General features: G+C 42.0%; 1 protein-coding gene across 3 annotated transcripts in view; it reads right to left on the bottom strand.

Moving 5' to 3' along the window:
* The window catches only part of nsd2 (nuclear receptor binding SET domain protein 2), a 127,512-nt gene that overhangs the window by 67,895 nt on the left and 40,704 nt on the right, over window positions 1-18,913 (bottom strand). For all 3 annotated transcript variants that reach the window (XM_080202545.1, XM_080202733.1, XM_080202639.1), the window contains exons 4-7: window positions 17,957-18,126; window positions 16,654-17,184; window positions 2,016-2,172; window positions 171-236 (exon numbers count right to left, since the gene is read on the bottom strand). In XM_080202545.1, coding sequence (XP_080058671.1) covers window positions 171-236; window positions 2,016-2,172; window positions 16,654-17,184; window positions 17,957-18,126 — 924 coding nt within the window. The remainder of the gene's footprint in view (window positions 1-170; window positions 237-2,015; window positions 2,173-16,653; window positions 17,185-17,956; window positions 18,127-18,913) is intronic.

Raw genomic sequence — 18,913 nt, 5'->3', positions numbered from 1 at the left:
GAACCAGCAACTTTTGATAAAATAGATAGTAGTCATCTTTAAATTACAAAAAAATGTTTTAATCACACAGGTAAGCAGAGACAAACGTGAAAGTTCAAAAACAGTTTTAAAACTTGCAATACAGTTGACAAAACCAAAACTGAAGGTAAGAAAGAGTTCCATCAACCTACCACTAGATCTCGTCGTTCTTTTTGGAGACTCTTGTAGTACTTTGCGCCTGGTTGGCCCAGGAGATGCTGTGAATTTAAGAGAAAGAGACTTCACTAAAGACTAAACTTAAATTCATGCTTTGCTTTGGGTGACTTACTACCATTTTACTGGTATCTGATTGCTTTCAGCACAGTACAAAATAACACTCTTTCATACAACAAAAAAAATTAAAATCAACAGGGAAAAACAATTGAGCTTTGGTATTTATTTGTATATCAGCAATTTCTTTCTGCAGTATACAAAGTAACAAAATAGGCAAAACCGTTTGCGCATTTTACATTTACGATTTCACCTCCTAGATCTGCAAGTTATGGTGTAATTTCCAACTGTGGATATGCCAGAATTTATAAAAATAATTAAAAGCTGTGACCAACTTATCTAAATGAACTAGAAAAAAAACACTACAGCTCGTCCAGTGTAAAAACATTTCAATTACTTTTGAAGTAACTTTTGGTCCCTTCCATCCAAATATTAACAGTTTGTCCCCTTGTCGAGCAGCACTTTATTAACTTGGAAATCAATATAAAAAGTTTCCATGAGCATTATCAGAAACGTCATACTATTATTTTACAGAATAAAAGTAAATTAGAGCCATAGAGGTTTACTGCATGGAAACAGGCTCTTCAGCCCAACTTGTCCATGCCACTCTTTTTTTTTAAAGCCCCTAACCTAATCCCAATTGCCCACATTTGGCCCAAATCCCACTATACCCACTGTACCTACGTAACTGTCTAAATGCTTTTTAAAAAATAAAATTATACCCGCCTCTACTACTACTTCTGGCAGCTTGTTCCACTCAGCATCCTGTGTGTGAAAAAACTGCAACTCTGGACATTTTTGTTTCTCTCCCCTCTCACTTTAAACCTACGCCCTCTAGTTTTAGATTTCCTTACCTTTGGGAAAAAATATTGACTATCTAGTTGATCTGTGCCCCTCATTATTTTATAGACTGCTATAAGATCACTCCTCAGCCTCCTACGCTCCAGAGAAAAAAGTCCCAGTCTATTCAGTCTCTCCTTATAACTCAAACCATCAAGTCCCAGTAGCATCCTAGTAAATCTTTTCTGCACTCTTTCTAGTTTAACAATATTCCTTCTATAATAGGGTGACCAGAACTGTACACAGTATTCCAAGCGTGGGCTTACCAATGTCTTGTACAACTTCAACAAGACATTCCAACTCCTGTATTCAATGTTCTGACCGATGAAACCAAGCATACCAAATGCCTTCTTCACCACTCTGTCCACCTGTGACTTCACTTTCAAGGAGCTACGAACATATCCCTAGATCCCTTTGTTCTGTAACTCTTCTCAATGCCCTACCATTAACTGAATAAATCCTACCCTGGTTCAATCTACCAAAATGCATAACCGAGCACTTATCTACGTTAAATTCCATCTGCCATTCATCAACCCACTGGCCCAATTGATCAAGAAATTATACTCTATTGACTTAATATAGAGCATTCAAAAAACAATATCTGGAGATATATTGTGGGGGCAATGTTAAACTCGCCATTCCATTGAGAAACTGATAGGACCAATGGGGGTAATGTTGGGCGTAGTGTAAACTGGGGTTCAACATCACCCAGTCAGTTTCCCGATGGGAGAATGTTAAAATTCTTTTCTGTTTCTGCACACTATCACCAGAAGGCTCAGTGATATCTTGTTTGTTCTTGTATTTCATTGTTCTCCAAGTGTTAACTTTGGTAGTTTGCTTTGAAACCAGCATCATATTTGAACTAGCTGCCCATCTCTTCTAGGCTAAAACTTCAGCACCAGTTACAAATGATAATTTACACTCACCTGAACCCAACACAGGAGATTTGTGCTCCGCTACTGGTGTTACTATAGAGAACTTGGTATTGTAACGTGCTCGCTGTTTGTCACTAAGCATAGCCCATTGAGATTCAAGCAGCTCTTCAATCTCCTCACCAGAAGCATCTGGATGCTCCTCAGCAAGCTGCAAATGTAAAAACATTTAAGAATATTACTTTCGGTTGCAGACAATGCAAAAGAGTTCACATCTATTACACAAAAATATTGCACAACAGATCATTTTTTAAAATATATTATTAAATTTAGACAATGTGGGTGTCACTATCTATGCCAGCATCTATTGCCCATCTCTTGTTGCCCTTCAGAAGGTAGTAGCGAGATGCCATCTTGAACCACTGCTGTCCCTGAGGTGCAGGTATGCCCACAAATGTTGCAATGGAAGGCAATTCCAGTATTTTGACCCACGACACTGAAGCTATGGTGATATATTTCCAAGTGAGGATGGTGAGGGGCTTGGATGGGAACATCCAGATGGCGTTCCAATGTATCTGCTGCTTTTGTCCTTCTAGATGGTAGTGCTTGTGGGCTTGGAAGTGCTGCCTAAGGAACCTTGGTGAGTTCTTGCGCTGCATCTTGTAAATAGTACACTGCTGCCACCGTTCATTTGCAGCAGTAGAATTGAATATTTTTGGAGGGGTAGCAATCAAGTGGGCTGCTTTGTCAGGATCGGGGTGGGGGGAAAAGGAGGAGGAGGAGGATTCCCACTTCACTTCTGACCTTATGATGGGAGGTCATTGATGAAGCAGGTGAAAAAGTGGTTGGGTCTCTGACACTTCTGTAGTGATGTCCTGGAGATGAGATGATTAACTTCTAACAACCACAAACATAACCATTTTCCTTTGTGCCAGGTATGATTCCAACCAGAAGGGAACTCCTTCTCCTCCTCCTTCCTGCCTTCCTTCCTCCCACCACCCCCCCCCCCCAAATTCCATTTTGAAAGCCTAAAATCAAATAAACGATTGTTACACATTGTTTTTTGGTTAATATTATTCTTCCAACTGGCGGAGGAACATACTACCATGCGCTGAACGGCAATTACAAGAGCCTTAGCCAAGTAATCAGGAGAAAGATATCAGATACCATCACACAGAGCCATCAACTTAGCTATCAGCTGATGAAGAGTCAAATTGTTTCCCAATGGGCTAATGGATAAACTACAAAAAGAATGGAATCAAATCACTCAGATCAAAACATTTGGAGATTCAATGTCTGACATGCACAAAATTAGATATCAAAGTGATGCTTGGGGACAGACAAGATGAAACAGAAATCAACTGTGGATTCCACTGTTGATCATCATGCAGGAATTCTTACTGGAAAATGAAGATGCTGGCATGGCACCAAGGACAGGATCTGGCTGAGATGCGATAACCAAAGTGAATTAACTGTCTAGGGTCGTACACGAAGAAGGGTTACGGCACTGGCCATACTCAAGGAATTATTTCCCACTATTTTTAGATGAGTGGAAAAAAGTAGAAAAAAAATGGAGAATTAGAAAAAGAATGCAAACTTGCATGCTTGATCAGACACCATTAAAGCAAACTAAAAAGTTATTTTGGAGTTGCCTTTGGTTCACATCACAACCAACAGAAATTCAGTGACAATCTTCAACATGGAGTGGTTGGAACTGAAAGCAAAAAAGAGGTTTTATTCATTCAGTAGGAAACATACATTAAAAGGAATCATTTTCAAAACAGTGGTATCTCTGAGAAATGTTTTCCTTTGTACAATGATAATGTTTAGAGATGCTTGTATGAAAACTCACGTACAATTATACTATAAATTGAGAGTAGCTCAACTCACGTTTGGTAGATTTATGAATATTTGCAGATTTTGGATTAGAAATTGCTTTGATGTTGTGAAATCTGTGTCATGCATTCAGTAATTTTTGGTTGATAAAATTGCTGGAATTCCACTTCATAGCCACAATAGATTTACAAAATCTAAAACATTTTCTGGCTTCAACCTTAACAAAGTGCCTCTTAAACAAGATATGTACATTTTCAGCCAAGATTAAGTGCACCGGAGAAGGATAAAAATATAAAGACAGTATATATATCCCTACTCCACACTGAGCTGAAGTTTATGAGGAAAGATAACAAACGTGAGCTAACATGGACATTAATGTACAATTAAAACACTGATGTGTTCATTCTGAAATATTTAAATTGATCATGCCACATTTCAAATCAATCATGCCAAGTAATATTTTAAACAATTATTCTTTTTTACAAATCACAATTATTTGCAAGATAATTTGCTTTACTGAAAGTTGCCCGTCAATATTTAGTTCATTTCATTTATGCTTACATATGTTTTTAGAAAGATTGGTCTGCTGTTTTATGAACAAAAAAGTTATAGCACAGCAAGTGATCATTCAGGTCACCTCCTATAATCCTATTTTCCCGTCCCTCTCCAATTTTTTTAATGTCTTTTTCTCTTCAAATGGTTTTGCAGTATTTGCCTCAATAAACCAACCACTAGAAGTAAAGCATAAGAAGAAATAGTAGCATGAGTAGACCGCACAGCCCATCAAGCCTTCTTTGTCACTCAATAGGATCTTGCCTGACTGTGGGCTTCAACTTCATTTTCTGCCCGGTTCCCATATCCTTGAATTCTCAGATACCAAAATTCCATCTGTCCCAGCCTTAAATATATTCAATGATGCAGTACCCTCTGAGCTACAGAATTTGAAAGGTTCACAGCCCTTTGTGTTGAATGAAGAAACTTCTTAACCAAGTCAAATTAATTAGCCCCTTATCCTGAGACCATGCTCTCGTGTTTTAGAATTCCCCAATTAATGGAAACAATCTCTGTCAATATATCAAGCGTCTTCAGTATTATGTAGATTTCAATGAGATCCATCTCTCAATTCTTCTAAGCTTCAGGGAGTAAATGCACAATTTACTCAGCCTCTCACCTCAGGAACTAATTTGGTGCACCTTCCCTGTATCACCTCCATTGTAAATACACCTTTTCTTAAACGTGGAGACCAAAACTGCACAGTCCTCCAGATGTGATCACACCAAACTGTAGCAAACACTCCACAATCTAAATAACTTGTATGAAAATGACCCAGATCTTCTGGTCCCAACAGCAGCAAAGATGAATATGTTGCTTGAGAGACGGTGCAAGAGAGAGGGATTCAAATTCTTGGGACATTAGAACTGTTTCTGGAGGAGGTGGGATCAGTACAAATTGGGCAGTCTGCACCCAATGTCCTAGAGGGAGTGTTTGCTAGTGCTGTTGGGGAGGGTTTAAACTAATGTGGCAGGGGGATGGGAACCGATGCAGGAAGTCAGAGGGAAGTAAAGTGGGGACAGAAAAGAAAGGCAGTAAGGGGAAAAGTGAAAGGTACAGAAACCAAAGTCAAAGATAGCCACAGTATAGAATACAGAGACTGGAGAACTCAGTGAATGGGTCCAGTAAAATTAAGAAAAATAAAACACGAGGAGAGTGTACAAAACATGACCAGATAGGTAGTCTAAGGAAACAAGGCAGAGCAAGGGAAGTCTGGATTAAACTGCATTCATTTCAATGCAGGAGCCTGATGAGCAAAGCAGACGAACTCAGGACATGAATGGCTGCATGGGATTGGGATATTATAGCTATTACTCAAATATGGCTAAGGGAGGGGCAGGATTGGCAGCTCAGTGTTCCGGGGACAGATGCTATAGGAAAGATAGAACAGGAGGCAGAGTTGCATTTTTGATTGGGGAAAGCATCACCACAGAGGGGACATAGCTGAGGGTTCGCCCACTTAGTCTGTACGGGTAGACTGAAAAAGAAGGGAGAGATCACTTTGATAGGATTGCACGACAGGCCCCCCAAATAGCAGGAAATTGAGGTGGAAATATATGTAAGGAGATAGCTGCAAGAATAATAGGATGGTAATAGTAGGGTATTAACTTTCACAACATTGAATGGGGCAGTGGTGGTATTAGGGCTTGGACGGAGATAAATTTGTTGAGTGTTTTCAGGAAACATTTCTCATTCAGTATGTGGATGGCCCGAGTAGAAAGGGGGCAAAACTTGACTTCCTCTTGGGGAATAAGGAAGGGCAAGTGACAGAAGTGTTAGTGAGGGATCACTTTGGAACCAGTGAACATAATTCCATTAGTTTTAAGATAGCTAAGGCGAATGATAATGTTCAAAAGTTGATTCATGGAGACTGTTCTTGGAGAATTGCATACAGTTCTGGTCGCCACATTATAAGAAGGATGTGGAGGCATTGGAAAGGGTGCAGAGGAGGTTTACCAGGATGTTGCCTGGTATGGTGGGAAGGTCTTACGAAGAAAGGCTGAGGGACTTGAGGTTATTTTCGTTAGAAAGAAGAAGGTTAAGAGGTGACCTAATTGAGGCATACAAGATGATCAGAGGGTTAGATAGGGTGGATAGTGAAAGCCTTTTTCCTTGGATGGTGATGGCTAACACGAGGGGACATAGCTTTAAATTAAGGGGTGGTAATTATAAGACGGATATCAGGGGTAGGTTCTTTACTCAGAGGGTAGTAAGGGCATGGAATAAGAACATAAGAACATAAGAAATAGGAGCAGGAGTAGGCCATCTAGCCCTTCGAGCCTGCCCCACCATTCAATAAGATCATGGCTGATCTGAAGTGGCTCAGTTCCATTTTCCTGCTTTCTCCCCATAACCCTTAATTCCCTTGTCTGTCAAAAACCTATCTACCCATGACTTAAATATATTTAGCAAGGTAGCCTCCACCACTTCAATGGGCAGAGAATTCCAGAGATTCACCACCCTTTGAGTGAAGAAGTTCCTCCTCAACTCTGTATTCAACTCATTCGTTGTCAACCTTTTCACGAGTGTGTCTCCCTCTGCACCGTCCAGATCCCGTACGATTTTGAACCCTTCTATCAAATCTCCTCAGCCTTTTTCCGTCCAAGGAATACAATTCCAACTTCTCCAATTTATCTTCATAACTGAAGTTCCTTGTCCCTGAAATCTTTATGATTCTGTACTCTCTCTAATGCCTTCACGTCCTTCCTAAACTGTGGCGCTCAGAACCAGATACAATAATCTAGCTGCGGCTGAACTAGTTGTCAGAAACTAGTTCAACATAACCCTCCTTGCCCTCTGTTACCTCTCCAAAAAATCTTTAGCTAATGAATGAAACATGACTTTCCCTTAAGAAATCCAGGCTGGTTTTTCTTAATTAATCCACATTTATCCATGTGACTGTTATTTTTATTCTGAATTGTTGTTTCTAGAAGGGATAGCACGGTGGCACAGTGCCAGGGATCCGGGTTTGATTCCACCCTTGGATACTCTGGTTTCCTCCCACAGTGCAAAGATGTGCAAGTTATGTGGATTAGCCAAGGTAAATATAGGGGGTTATGGGGATAGGGTGGGAGAGTGGGCCTGAGTAAGATACTCTTTTGGAGGGATGGTGCAGAGTCAATGGGCTGAAAGGCCTCCTTCTGCACTGTTGAGATTCTATGAAAGTCTCCCCACCATTGAAGTTAAACTGATTGACCTGTTATTGTTAAGCTTCTCTTTACACTGTTTTTTGACAAGGGAGTAACATGTTCCTGCCCACAGTTGATCCAATGTTCTTGGGCTCAGATAAAATTGAGGAAATATACAAGAAATATATTTCCCTTGATGAACAAGGTGGAGAAAAATGTGTCTAACTTCTTGGTCTGAAAAGAAGTAATCAAATTCAGTTCTGGGAATGTCATCCACCAAAGTAGCATTGGATTGTGAAGTATTCATTTGTGTCTGTTACCATATTCTGCACCAATGTAAAATGTTGTGCAGAAAAGTAATCTGAGACCAGCACCAGATGTAGCACTATCATCAAAAAACGTAATCCAGCTTCATCTTTGATGCCTGCAGCTTAGGGCACCTGCCAAAACAGTAGAATTATTGTTTGAAGCACAGGTAGTTGATATCTAACTTGCTTGCAATTGGATGTGACGCTTAGATAGGATTGATTTTCTTGGTATGTTGACCTCCATTGCGAGAGGTTTTGAGTACAGGAGAGGGATATGTTTTGCATTTATACAGGCCTTGCTGAGGCTACACCTAAAAGCTTGTGGCAGTTTTGGTCTTCTTTTCTGAGGAAGGATGTTCTTGCTCTCATGGGAGTACAGCAAAGGTTTACCAGGCTGATTCGGGGATGGCGGGACTGATGAATGAGGAGAGATTGACTAGGTTAGGATTGTTTTCACTGGAGTTCAGATGAATGAGAGGGGATTTCATGGAGACTTAAAATTCTAACAGGATTAGACAGGCTAGATGTAGGGAGGATATTCCCAATGGTGGAGGAGTCCAGAACAGGGGTCACAGACTGAAGATTCGGGGTAGACCATTTAGGACGAGATGAAAAAACATTTCTTCACCCAAAGAGCGGTGAGCCTGCAGAATTCATTACCACAGGAAGTAGCTGAAGGAAGACATTGAATATATTCAAGAGGCGGCTGGACATAGCACTTGGGGCGAATGGGATCAAAGGTTATGGGGAGAAAGCAGGATTAGGCTTTGGAGTTGCACAATCAGCCATGATTGTGATGAATGGTGGAGCAAGCTTGAAGGACCAAATGGCCTCCTCCTGCTCCTAGCTTCTGTGTTTCTTTGTAAGTATTTCCTAAGGAGTTTCAGAGATTATACTGACTATTTTCACGTGTACTTTCAAATGAAAATTGAGGAACAGTTACTGATTTACTAACCTGCTTAAAACTATAGGTATTATCTTGTGCAAGAGTAGGCTTTTACAGCCGTGGATATAATCTGCAGCATTAAAGTTTTAAAGTTTATTTCTTAATCACAAGTAAGGCTTACATTAACACTGCAATGAAGTTGCTGTGAAACTCCCTTCGTCGCCACGTTCCGGTGCCTGTTCGGGTCAATCCACCTAACCAGCACGTCTTTCAGACTCTGGAAGGAAACCGGAGCACCGCCCTGCCTGCAGCAGTTGTGGACTCGCCAACTTTAAGGGCATTCAAATGGTCAGTGGATAGGCATATGGATAACACTGGAATAGTTTAGGTTAGAGGGTCATTAGATTGGTTCCACTGGTTGGCGCAACATTGAGGGCCGAAGGGCCTGTACTGCGCTGTAATGTCCTATGTTGGCAGGCAAAGGGATGCCTGGTCCTCTTTTAAGGTCAAACCAAATAAACAAACTCAAATTAGGACAAAATAAAAGGGGCAGCTCCCGAAAAGGAAGGGGAACAGCCCGAACAAAAACAAAAGTACAAAGGAAACTTAAGTAGCAAGTGGGTGGCTTTCATGTGTGTTAACCAGGGTTCAGAGAAAGCACATTCCTTTTAGATTGAAGGGCAAGGCTGGTAGAAGTAGGGAACCCAGGATGACTTGGGTTATTGAGGCCTGGTCAAAAAGAAGGAGGCATATGACATGCACTGGCAGCTGGGATTAAGTGGATCCCTTGAACACCTTTCTACTTCCCAAGAGGAAGTTAAGTTTTGCCCCCTTTCTAGTCAGGCCATCCATATACCGAATGAGAAATTCCTCCTGAATAGTTATTAAGAGAGAAATCAGGAGGGCACAAAGGGACACGAGATTGCTTTGGCAGATAACATAAGAACATAATAAGAACATAAAAAATAGGAGCAGGAGTAGGCCAACTAGCCCTTCGAGCCTGCCCCGCCATTCAATAAGATCATGGCTGATCTGTCATGGCTCAGTTCCACATTCCCGCCCTGTCCCCATAACCCTTAATCCCCTCTCTTATCAAAAACCCATCAACCCGCGTCTTAAAAATATTTAGCGAGGTAGCCTCCACCACTTCAACGGGCAGAGAATTCCAGAGATTCACCACCCTTTGAGTGAAGAAGTTCCTCCTCAACTCTGTTCTAAACCGCCCCCCCTTTATCTTGAGGCTGTGCCCCCTAGTCCTGCTATCCTTTCTGAGCGGGAAGAGTCTCTCCACCTCTATCCTATCCATCTCATTCATCATCTTATACGTCTCAATGAGATCTCCCCTTATTCTTCTAAACTCTAACGATTACAAGCCTAATTTATTCAGCCTCTCCTCATAGCTCAACCCCCTCAACTCCGGCATCAGCCTAGTAAACCTCCTCTGCACTCCCTCCAAGGCCAAAATATCCTTGCGTAAGTACGGTGCCCAAAACTGCACACAGTACTCCAGCTGTGGCCTCACCAATGCCCTATACAGCCGCAGCAAGACCTCCCTACTTTTATATTCAATCCCCTTCGCTATGAAGGCCAGCATCCCATTCGCCTTCCTGACCACCTGCTGCACCTGCAAGCTGGGTTTTTGCGACTCATGCACAAGGACCCCGAGGTCCCTCTGCACCGTCGCCTGCTGCAGCTGGAGTACTGTGTGCAGTTTTGGGCGCCGCACCTGCGCAAGGATATTTTGGCCCTGGAGGGAGTGCAGAGGAGGTTTACTAGGCTGATACCGGAGTTGAGGGGATTGAGCTATGAGGAGAGGCTGAATAAACTAGGCTTGTACTCGTTAGAGTTTAGAAGAATGAGGGGAGATCTCATTGAGACGTATAAGACGATGAATGGGATGGATAGGATAGAGGTGGAGAGACTCTTCTCGCTCAAAAAAGACAGTAGGACTAGGGGGCACAGCCTCAAGATAAGGGGGAGGCGGTTTAGAACGGAGTTGAGGAGGAACTTCTTCACTCAAAGGGTGGTGAATCTCTGGAATTCTCTGCCCGTTGAAGTGGTGGAGGCTGCCTCGCTAAATATTTTTAAGAAGCGGGTTGATGGGTTCTTGATAAGAGAGGGGATTAAGGGTTATGGGGAGAGGGCGGGAAAGTGGAACTGAGCCACGACAGATCAGCCATGATCTTATTGAATGGCGGGGCAGGCTCGAAGGGCTAGATGGCCTACTCCTGCTCCTATTTCTTATGTTCTTATGTAAGTAATAATCCTTCCTACCATTATTCCTACCAAAGTGGACCACCTCGCACTTGCCAACATTAAATTCCATTTGCCATTTCCTGGCCCATTCGCCCAGCCTATCTAGATCCTTCTGTAGACTCTCCCCACCCTCCGCACAATTTGCCGTTCCACCAATTTTGGTGTCATCAGCAAATTTCGACACCCTACACTCGGTTCCCTCCTCCAGATCATCTATATAAATGGTAAATAGCTGAGGCCCCAGCACCGACCCCTGGGGCACTCCACTAGTCACCATCCGCCAATCCGAATAGCACCCACTGACCCCCACTCTCTGCCTCCTATTTGACAACCAGTCCTCTATCCACGCTAACACCCTACCCCCAACTCCATGCCCCCTGACCTTCTGCAATAACCTCTTAAGGTACCTTGTCAAACGCCTTCTGAAAATCAGGAAAGACCACATCCACCGGCTCTCCTCCATCCACCACCCTAGACACATCCTCATAGAACTCCAGTAAATTTGTCAGACACGGCTTCCCTTTAACGAAACCGTGCTGCGTCTGCTTTATCAAGCAGTTCCCCTCAAGATGCCTCGCTATTTCCTCCTTGATGACGGATTCTAACATTTTACCTACAACAGACGTTAAACTAACAGGCCTATAATTCCCCACCTTTTGCCTGGCACCCTTCTTAAACAATGGCGTAACATTAGCCGTTTTCCAATCTTCCGGCACTTCCCCGGAATCCAGCGACGTCTGGAAAATAACCACCAAGGCATCCACTATCACCTCCGCCATTTCTTTCAGGACCCTCGGATGCATTCCATCCGGTCCTGGGGACTTGTGCACAATCAGCCCCTCCAGTCTGTCGAGCACCACCTCTCTAGTAACAGTAATGTCATCGAGACCCTCCAGTCCTACCACCTTTCCATCTCTAACATCCGGCAAATTATTCACGTCCTCCTCCGTGAAGACCGCAAAGGAGATTCCAAAGAGCTTCTACAAATACACAAAAGGTAAAAAGAGTAACTAGGGAGAGAGTAGGGCCTCTTAAGGATCAACAAGGTCATTCATGTGGACCCATAAGAGATGGGTGAGATCCTAAGTGAATATTTCTCATCAATATTTCCTACTGATCTCTTTTAAGATCAAACCAAATAAACTCAAGTTAAATCAGGACAAAGTAAAAAAAAGGCAGCTCCCCAAAAGAAAGGGGAACAGCCCGAACAAAAACAAAGTATAAAGGAAACTTAAAAACGTCAAATTAAAATGTGATTATTAGGGTCAATAATGCACCCCAGCCCCTGTGGTGCCCAACAGGCGCGGAAGACGTCAATTGTGCCCATGGACATCGTATGCTCCCTCACCAGGGACACCTGGCCACGAACGTAACTGCAGTAAAGGGGCAGACAGTCAGGATGGGCAGCTCCCTCAATCACCCGCTGCCTGGACCTGTAAATGGCGTGTTTTGCCAGGCCCAGGAGCAGGCTCATGAGGAGCTCGCCATCCCTCCCCTCTCCTCTGCACCAGGTTTCCGTACATCAGCAGTGTGGGACTGAAGTGCAAACAAAACATTAATAAAAAATAGGTGCTTCAGGAAAACAAGAAGGGAGTGCAACCTAAGACATGAAACATAGACATGGTCTACGGACTCCACAAGGCCACAGAAGGGGCAAGCTTCTGAGCCCGTGAACCAGTGAATCATACAGTTGTGCGGAACTGCTGCATGCATCACCCTCCACCCCAGGTTCCCAATGTAACTGGGGGAGATCCCTCCGTAAAGGGACCACCACTGGGAATCTCTGCCACCCAACAGCAACAAGGCCTACCTAGGTGTATCTGGGCGACAGGCGAGGATGCGATAGTGGAGGCTGTGCAGCAGCAGCTCGTATAGGAAACGCCTCCGCGCAGTGGAAAAAGGCACGGAGGACAAAACATGGATGTTAGGGAACTTGGGAAATAAATTGTGATGCCTTGAGGAGTGTACATATTATAGAGAAGTAAGTACTAGCAGTCTTAAAACACATCACCAGTACCTTTCCCCTGTTGATATGAATCACCTTAAATTTCCTCAGTCTCATTAGTTCCTGGGCTATTCATATACAAAGGGCTTGCTGTTGGGGCCGTTTGTGTTATATATTAATGATTTGGGCATGAACACAAGGAGCACAAATGGGAAATCTGCACACGACACAAAGATTGGTCCCCAAAGTGGATAGTGTAGAGGATAGCTATAACCTCCAAAACAATATGGATGGTTGGTGCAGTGGGCAGTACAGTCGCATATTGATTTTAACATGGAGAAGCATGAAATCATGCATTTAGGGAGATCAAACAATTAAAGAGAGGACACAAGAAATGACAATATACTAATAGGGGTACATGAAGTGAGGCATCTTGGCATACAAGTGCACAGGTCCCCAAAAGCATCAATTTAAGTTGTAAAGGCGACATATGGAATGCTCCCTTTCATTGGCAGTGGTATAGAATATGAAAGGATATAATGTTGGAATTGTATAAAATGCTGGTGAGGCCACAACTGGAGCACAGTTCTGGTCACCACATTAAGGAAAGATGTAATTGCTCTGGGGAGAGTGCGGAGAAGGTGGACACAAATATCACCAGGGCTGGAAAAGTGTAGCGATGATGAGAGATTGGATAGGTTGGCGTTATTTTCCTTGGAAAAAAGGCGGCCAAGAGTGACTTGACAGAGATGTACAAAATTATGAGGGGAAGAGGTGGAGCGACAGGATTAAATTGTTGCCCATGGCACAGAATTCTAGAACCGGGGTCATAAATTCAATCCAAGTGATGGAAGGTGTAAAGGGAACATGACGAAGAACATTTTATGCCAAAGGTGATGGGTTTTAGGAATTCGCTGCCCAAGTTGGCGATGAAGGCAAAGGCCCTAAACTCTTTTAAAAAAGTACCTGGTTCTGCACTATAAGTGCTGCAAGCTACAGGGTTATGGGCTGGGTGCAGGAAGGTGGGATTAGAAAGGGGACCTGTATGTCCTCAGGCTGGCATGGACAAGATGGGCTTTTCTATGGCTTTATTTTATAGTTACCTATGTTATTAGCTCCAAGGTAACTGGAGTCTTCTACTTGCAAAATATTTAGAAACATGGAAACATAGAATAGTACAGCACAGTACAAGCCCTTCAGCCCTTGATGTTGTGCCGAGTTATGTCCAAACCCAAGATCAAACTATCCCACTCCCTATCATTCTGGTGTGCTCCATGTGCCTATCCAATAACCGCTTGAACGTTCCTAAAGTGTCCGACTCCACTATCACAGCAGTGCATTCCACATCCCAACCACTCTGAGTAAAGAATCTACCTCATACATACCTCCTATATCTCGCACCATGAACCTTATAGTTATACCCCTAGTAACAGCTACATCCACTCGAGGAAATAATCTCTGCATGTCCATTCTATTTATCCCCCTCATCATCTTATAAACCTCTAAGTCGCCTCTCATCCTCCTCCGCTCTAAAGAGAAAAGCCCCAGCTCCCTCAACCTTTCTTCATTAGACCTACCCTCCAAACCCAGCAGCATTCTGGTAAATCTCCTCTGCACTCTCCAATGCTTCCACATCCTTCTTAGAGGTGACCAGAACTGCACACAAATGTAGTCTCAACAAGGTCCGGTATAGTTGCAGCATAATCCCACAGCTCTTAAACTCAAACCCCTTGTTAATAAACGCTAACACACTATAAGCCTTCTTCACGGCTCTATCCACTTGAGTGGCAACCCTCAAAAATCTGTGGATACGAACCCCAAGATCTCTGTTCCTCCATGTTCCTCAGAACCCTGCCGTTGACCCTGTAATCCGCATTCAAGTTTGTCCTACCAAAATGAATCACCTTGCACTTATCAGGGTTAAACTCCATCTGCCACTTTTTGGCCCAGCTCTGCATCCTATCAGTGTCTCTTTGCAGCCTGCAAGAGCCCTCCACCTTATCCACTACTCCATTAATCCTGGCATCATCAGCAAAATCATTAACCCACCCTTCAACCCCCTCTTCCAAGTCATTGATAAAAATCACAAATAGCAGCAGAGCCAGCACTGATCCCTGTGGTACATCACTGGTAACTGGCCTCCAGTCTGAAAATTTTCCCTCCACCACCCCCCTCTGGCTTATGTGAGACAGCGAGTTACTTATCCAATCGGCCAAAATTCCTTCTATCCTACACCTCCTTATTTTCTTCATGAGCCTGCCATGGGGAACCTTATCAAACGCCTTACCAAAATCCACATATATGCTATCAACTGCTCTACCTTCGTCTACACACTTAGCTACCTCTTCAAAGAATTCAATCAAATTTGAGAGGCAGGACTTACCCCTCACGAAACCGTGCTGATTAAATGGCATCTTTCCAAATGGTCATAAATCCTATCTCTCAGGACCCTTTCCATTAACTTACCAACAACTAAAGTAAGACTAACTGACCTATAATTACCAGGGTCATTCCTATTTGCTTTCTTGAAGAGAGAACAACATTCGCCACTCTTCAGACCTCTGGCACAATCCCCGTGGACAATAAGGACCTGAAGCTAAAGGCTCCGCAATCTCATCCCTTGCCTCCCAAAGTATCCAAGGATGTATCCCATCAGGCCCAGAGGATTTATCGACTCAGGTTTTTCAAACTTGTTAATACATCTTCCCTCAGAAGATTACTTCCTCCATCTTAGCCTGTATCACACACACATCCTCAAAAACATGGCCCCTTTCTTTAGTGAAGTTTCCTTTGTTCACTGTCTGCCATTTTCTCAATCTCCATAATAATTTCCATCATCTCTGCTTTTTAGTGACCATTTACTTCAGCTACCCTCTTCCTTCTACAATGTGTTTCTATATTCTTGGGTAGTTTACATTTATTCTATTTCTTCCCTCAATTTTTTGGTGGCTCTTTGCTGGTCTTTAAAACACTCCCAATCCTCAGACTTGTTCCTATTCTTTGCAACCTTTTAAGCTTCTTCTTTTAATCTCCTATTTTCAACTTTCTTCTTTAGCCATGGATAGATCTTTCCCTCAGTTTTTGTTTTCTAATGGGATGTATTGCTGTGAATATTCTGAATTGTTTCTTCAAATTCATCCCATTGATTATTTACTGCCATACACAAGTCTATTTTCCAATCAACCTTAGCCAGCACATCGTTGGATAGTGGGTGGAAGCCAGTGCACCCTAAAAGAAGCCCACACAGACACAGGGGGACGATGCAAACTCCACATACACAAGTCATCCAAGGCTGGAATTAAACTTGGGTTCCTGGCTCTGTGACCCAGCAGTGCAACCATATGCCACTTCACAAATTCCATGCATTTGGTGAACTTCAACCTTCCAAGATTTCTATTCTATTCATTTCCTTTTCATCATTAAATAAACTGTGGTATGACATTCGCGGTGCCAACTGATTTTTTGTTTTAAAATATTATCAAAGTCTGGTCAAGAATCATGAAATGCATTTTAGTGCAAAACACAAGTCAGCATTCTGTTCAGTATTTTTTAAGATTATTTACACTTTATTTACAATTCCCTGAATTAGGCAGCGTCTTAATATAATGCCTAGACAATATTCAGTGTTAAATATTATATACTGTACTTCTGGTACTGCTCATCTACCCTGCACTGCCACTGTATAGAGACAGCACTGGAATTTAGTATCTTATTGGAGAAAGAAATCAAGTCTAAATGCAAGAATTTATACGATTGCGAAGTAAGCTTTTAAAACACAAACCTCATCTCTGTGTTTCTGACAAAAGGCCATGAATTGAGCGAAGGCAGTATCACATTTCCTGGTCCGCTGATTGGAGGCTCCTTGTTTTCTCTTTGCCACGGGGGAACCTGCACCACTCTCAGAGTCTGATGATCTACAAGATGTCCTGTCAGTTGACTGACTTTGAGCAGAACCTTCAATACAATCAACAGTCCTATTTACACACTGCCCTGCAGGGGTTTTAGGCTCATACGGCTTTGAACATTGCCTTTTATTTGGTACACTGCGGTTTCTTCTCCTACGCCCCTTATTGTCAGCAAGATTTTCCTTGGTACTTGGGAATTCTTCAGTTGGCCATTTCCTATCTTCTATAAGTTCAACAGGAACCCCAGCTTCCTTTGCAACCTGAGGCGGCAGTAGTGGACGATCATGATCATAAACAAACGTGTATTTAGCTTTTCGATCCTCTTGGGTCATTGCCATTGCTTCTTTAGCCTGGGAAATACCTATATCCCACTGACCACGAATTTTGGCAGGAATTGGTTTTAGAATCTGAAAAACAGAAGAGGTATTTAATTCTTTAAGAAAGCATCTTAATTGCTCAAGTGCTGAAAGAAGTTCTTCAGACTTTCTAGGGACAGAATTTACATCTCACATTCTAACGATTGAGCATTTAATTTTAGATTCCATTGACATCTATGTAATTTGTAGCTTAAGTTAGTTTTTAAGAAATGTAAACATTTTAACTCAAGAAATAAAATGTTAATAGTAAAGCTTTTGCAGCAATGAACATGTTGACCATCAGGTGTAATACGTGAAAACAGTGAGATAATGTGAGTGAGAGACACCAGGCAGGTTTAATTACTATAAGTAAAGACAATTCCAAATCAGATGTTATGTGCAAAAGCAGAAGTCTAAATTCAGAAGTTGACATAAATGCTAGAGGCTGAACTTGGAATTTTATTTAAGCATTTTGTACAGTTTAAAAAGCTTTGAGTGAATGATGCTTGAGAAAGGATCAAAAGGAAAGCTTTTTTAAAGCATTCCAATGCTGATCTGGTACTAAAGCAAGATTCAGTCACCCAAGTCTGGATATGATTAATAACCACTTATTAGGTTGCTGGTCTAATGATAAAAAGCTACATCGGTTAATACAACATTACTTCCAAAAATGTGTTTGACTGAAGGTGGGGGTGGATAAAATAGAACACAAACATTAAGAACAAGATGTTAGGAGGGAATGGTATACGAATTAGATTAGATTTCTGTTAACAAAACTTATGCACGGAAACATCAACACTTGCGTCCTAAGGGAATTTTCTACCTTGTTCTTCTCTGCCTTGGAACTTGCATGTTTGGCACTTTCTTGGACTAATTCATCATATTGTTGAAAATCTTCAAAAGGCATCATGCTCTTTTCAAAAATCCAGGCTCTTTCTGGAGCTTCCCCGAAAAACTGTACGTGATACTGGCGACACGTGGCTCTGTTCAGGCCTGTCAAAGTAAGAGAAAAGCAATTTATACTGCACAAGTGTACAAATAAAATTAACTTCAATTTGTATCATTCCCAGTCATTGATTTTAAAATACCAAACTTAGTGTATCCACAATCCCGAAAGAAACAGTAACACTTAACTTTCAATTTTACGGTATTAACAAAAAATACATTTCTCTTCAAAAATTGCAATTTAAGTGATGAATTTAGAATAACTGTCATCAAGCAAATATTTTCTGCCAATGGATTAGAAAAAGTTTAAACAATGACAAAACTGGAAACATTACAAAACACACCAGGCTCCCAAAGAACAACTATATCTGAAAATTTGAATGCCATGTTAGCTTTAAGTAGTCATGTTCTGGTTATCTTTTCAAAAGTAAACACTGAAGATAAAACACGTTCCATGGGTGCTGCTGCATAGATCGTGACTATTCAGATGGTGTTATAATAACATCTCGACAGGAACAGGATGTTGGGATACCTGATGATTTGCAAGAGGCTAAAAGAAGTTCCAGCTGCAATTTAAGTCTTCTCCTATTAGGCTCTGGCTACCTCTACTAATAGCATTGTTACAACCTATTTCTGAACGACATCCACTTTGTCTGCATGCAAGCTCTTGCAGTTCTTGCTGATGTCAGTCCGTTTTGTATCTGATCACTTGTACAGAGCTTTTATAAACTATTTTCCAAGTATGGAGTTTAAAGTGTTTTTGTGCTTAAAACTTAAGTTTTCACATTGTCAGAAATTATTTAAAAACTAAATTTCAAGCCAAAATGAAACGGGA

The sequence above is a fragment of the Carcharhinus amblyrhynchos genome, chromosome 1, assembly GCF_965287045.1.
Source record: "Carcharhinus amblyrhynchos chromosome 1, sCarAmb.v2.hapA, whole genome shotgun sequence".
In the NCBI taxonomy this organism is placed as follows: Eukaryota; Metazoa; Chordata; class Chondrichthyes; order Carcharhiniformes; family Carcharhinidae; genus Carcharhinus; species Carcharhinus amblyrhynchos.
Note: the sequence above shows the minus strand (reverse complement) of the source record. Positions and strands in the feature narration are given on the sequence as shown.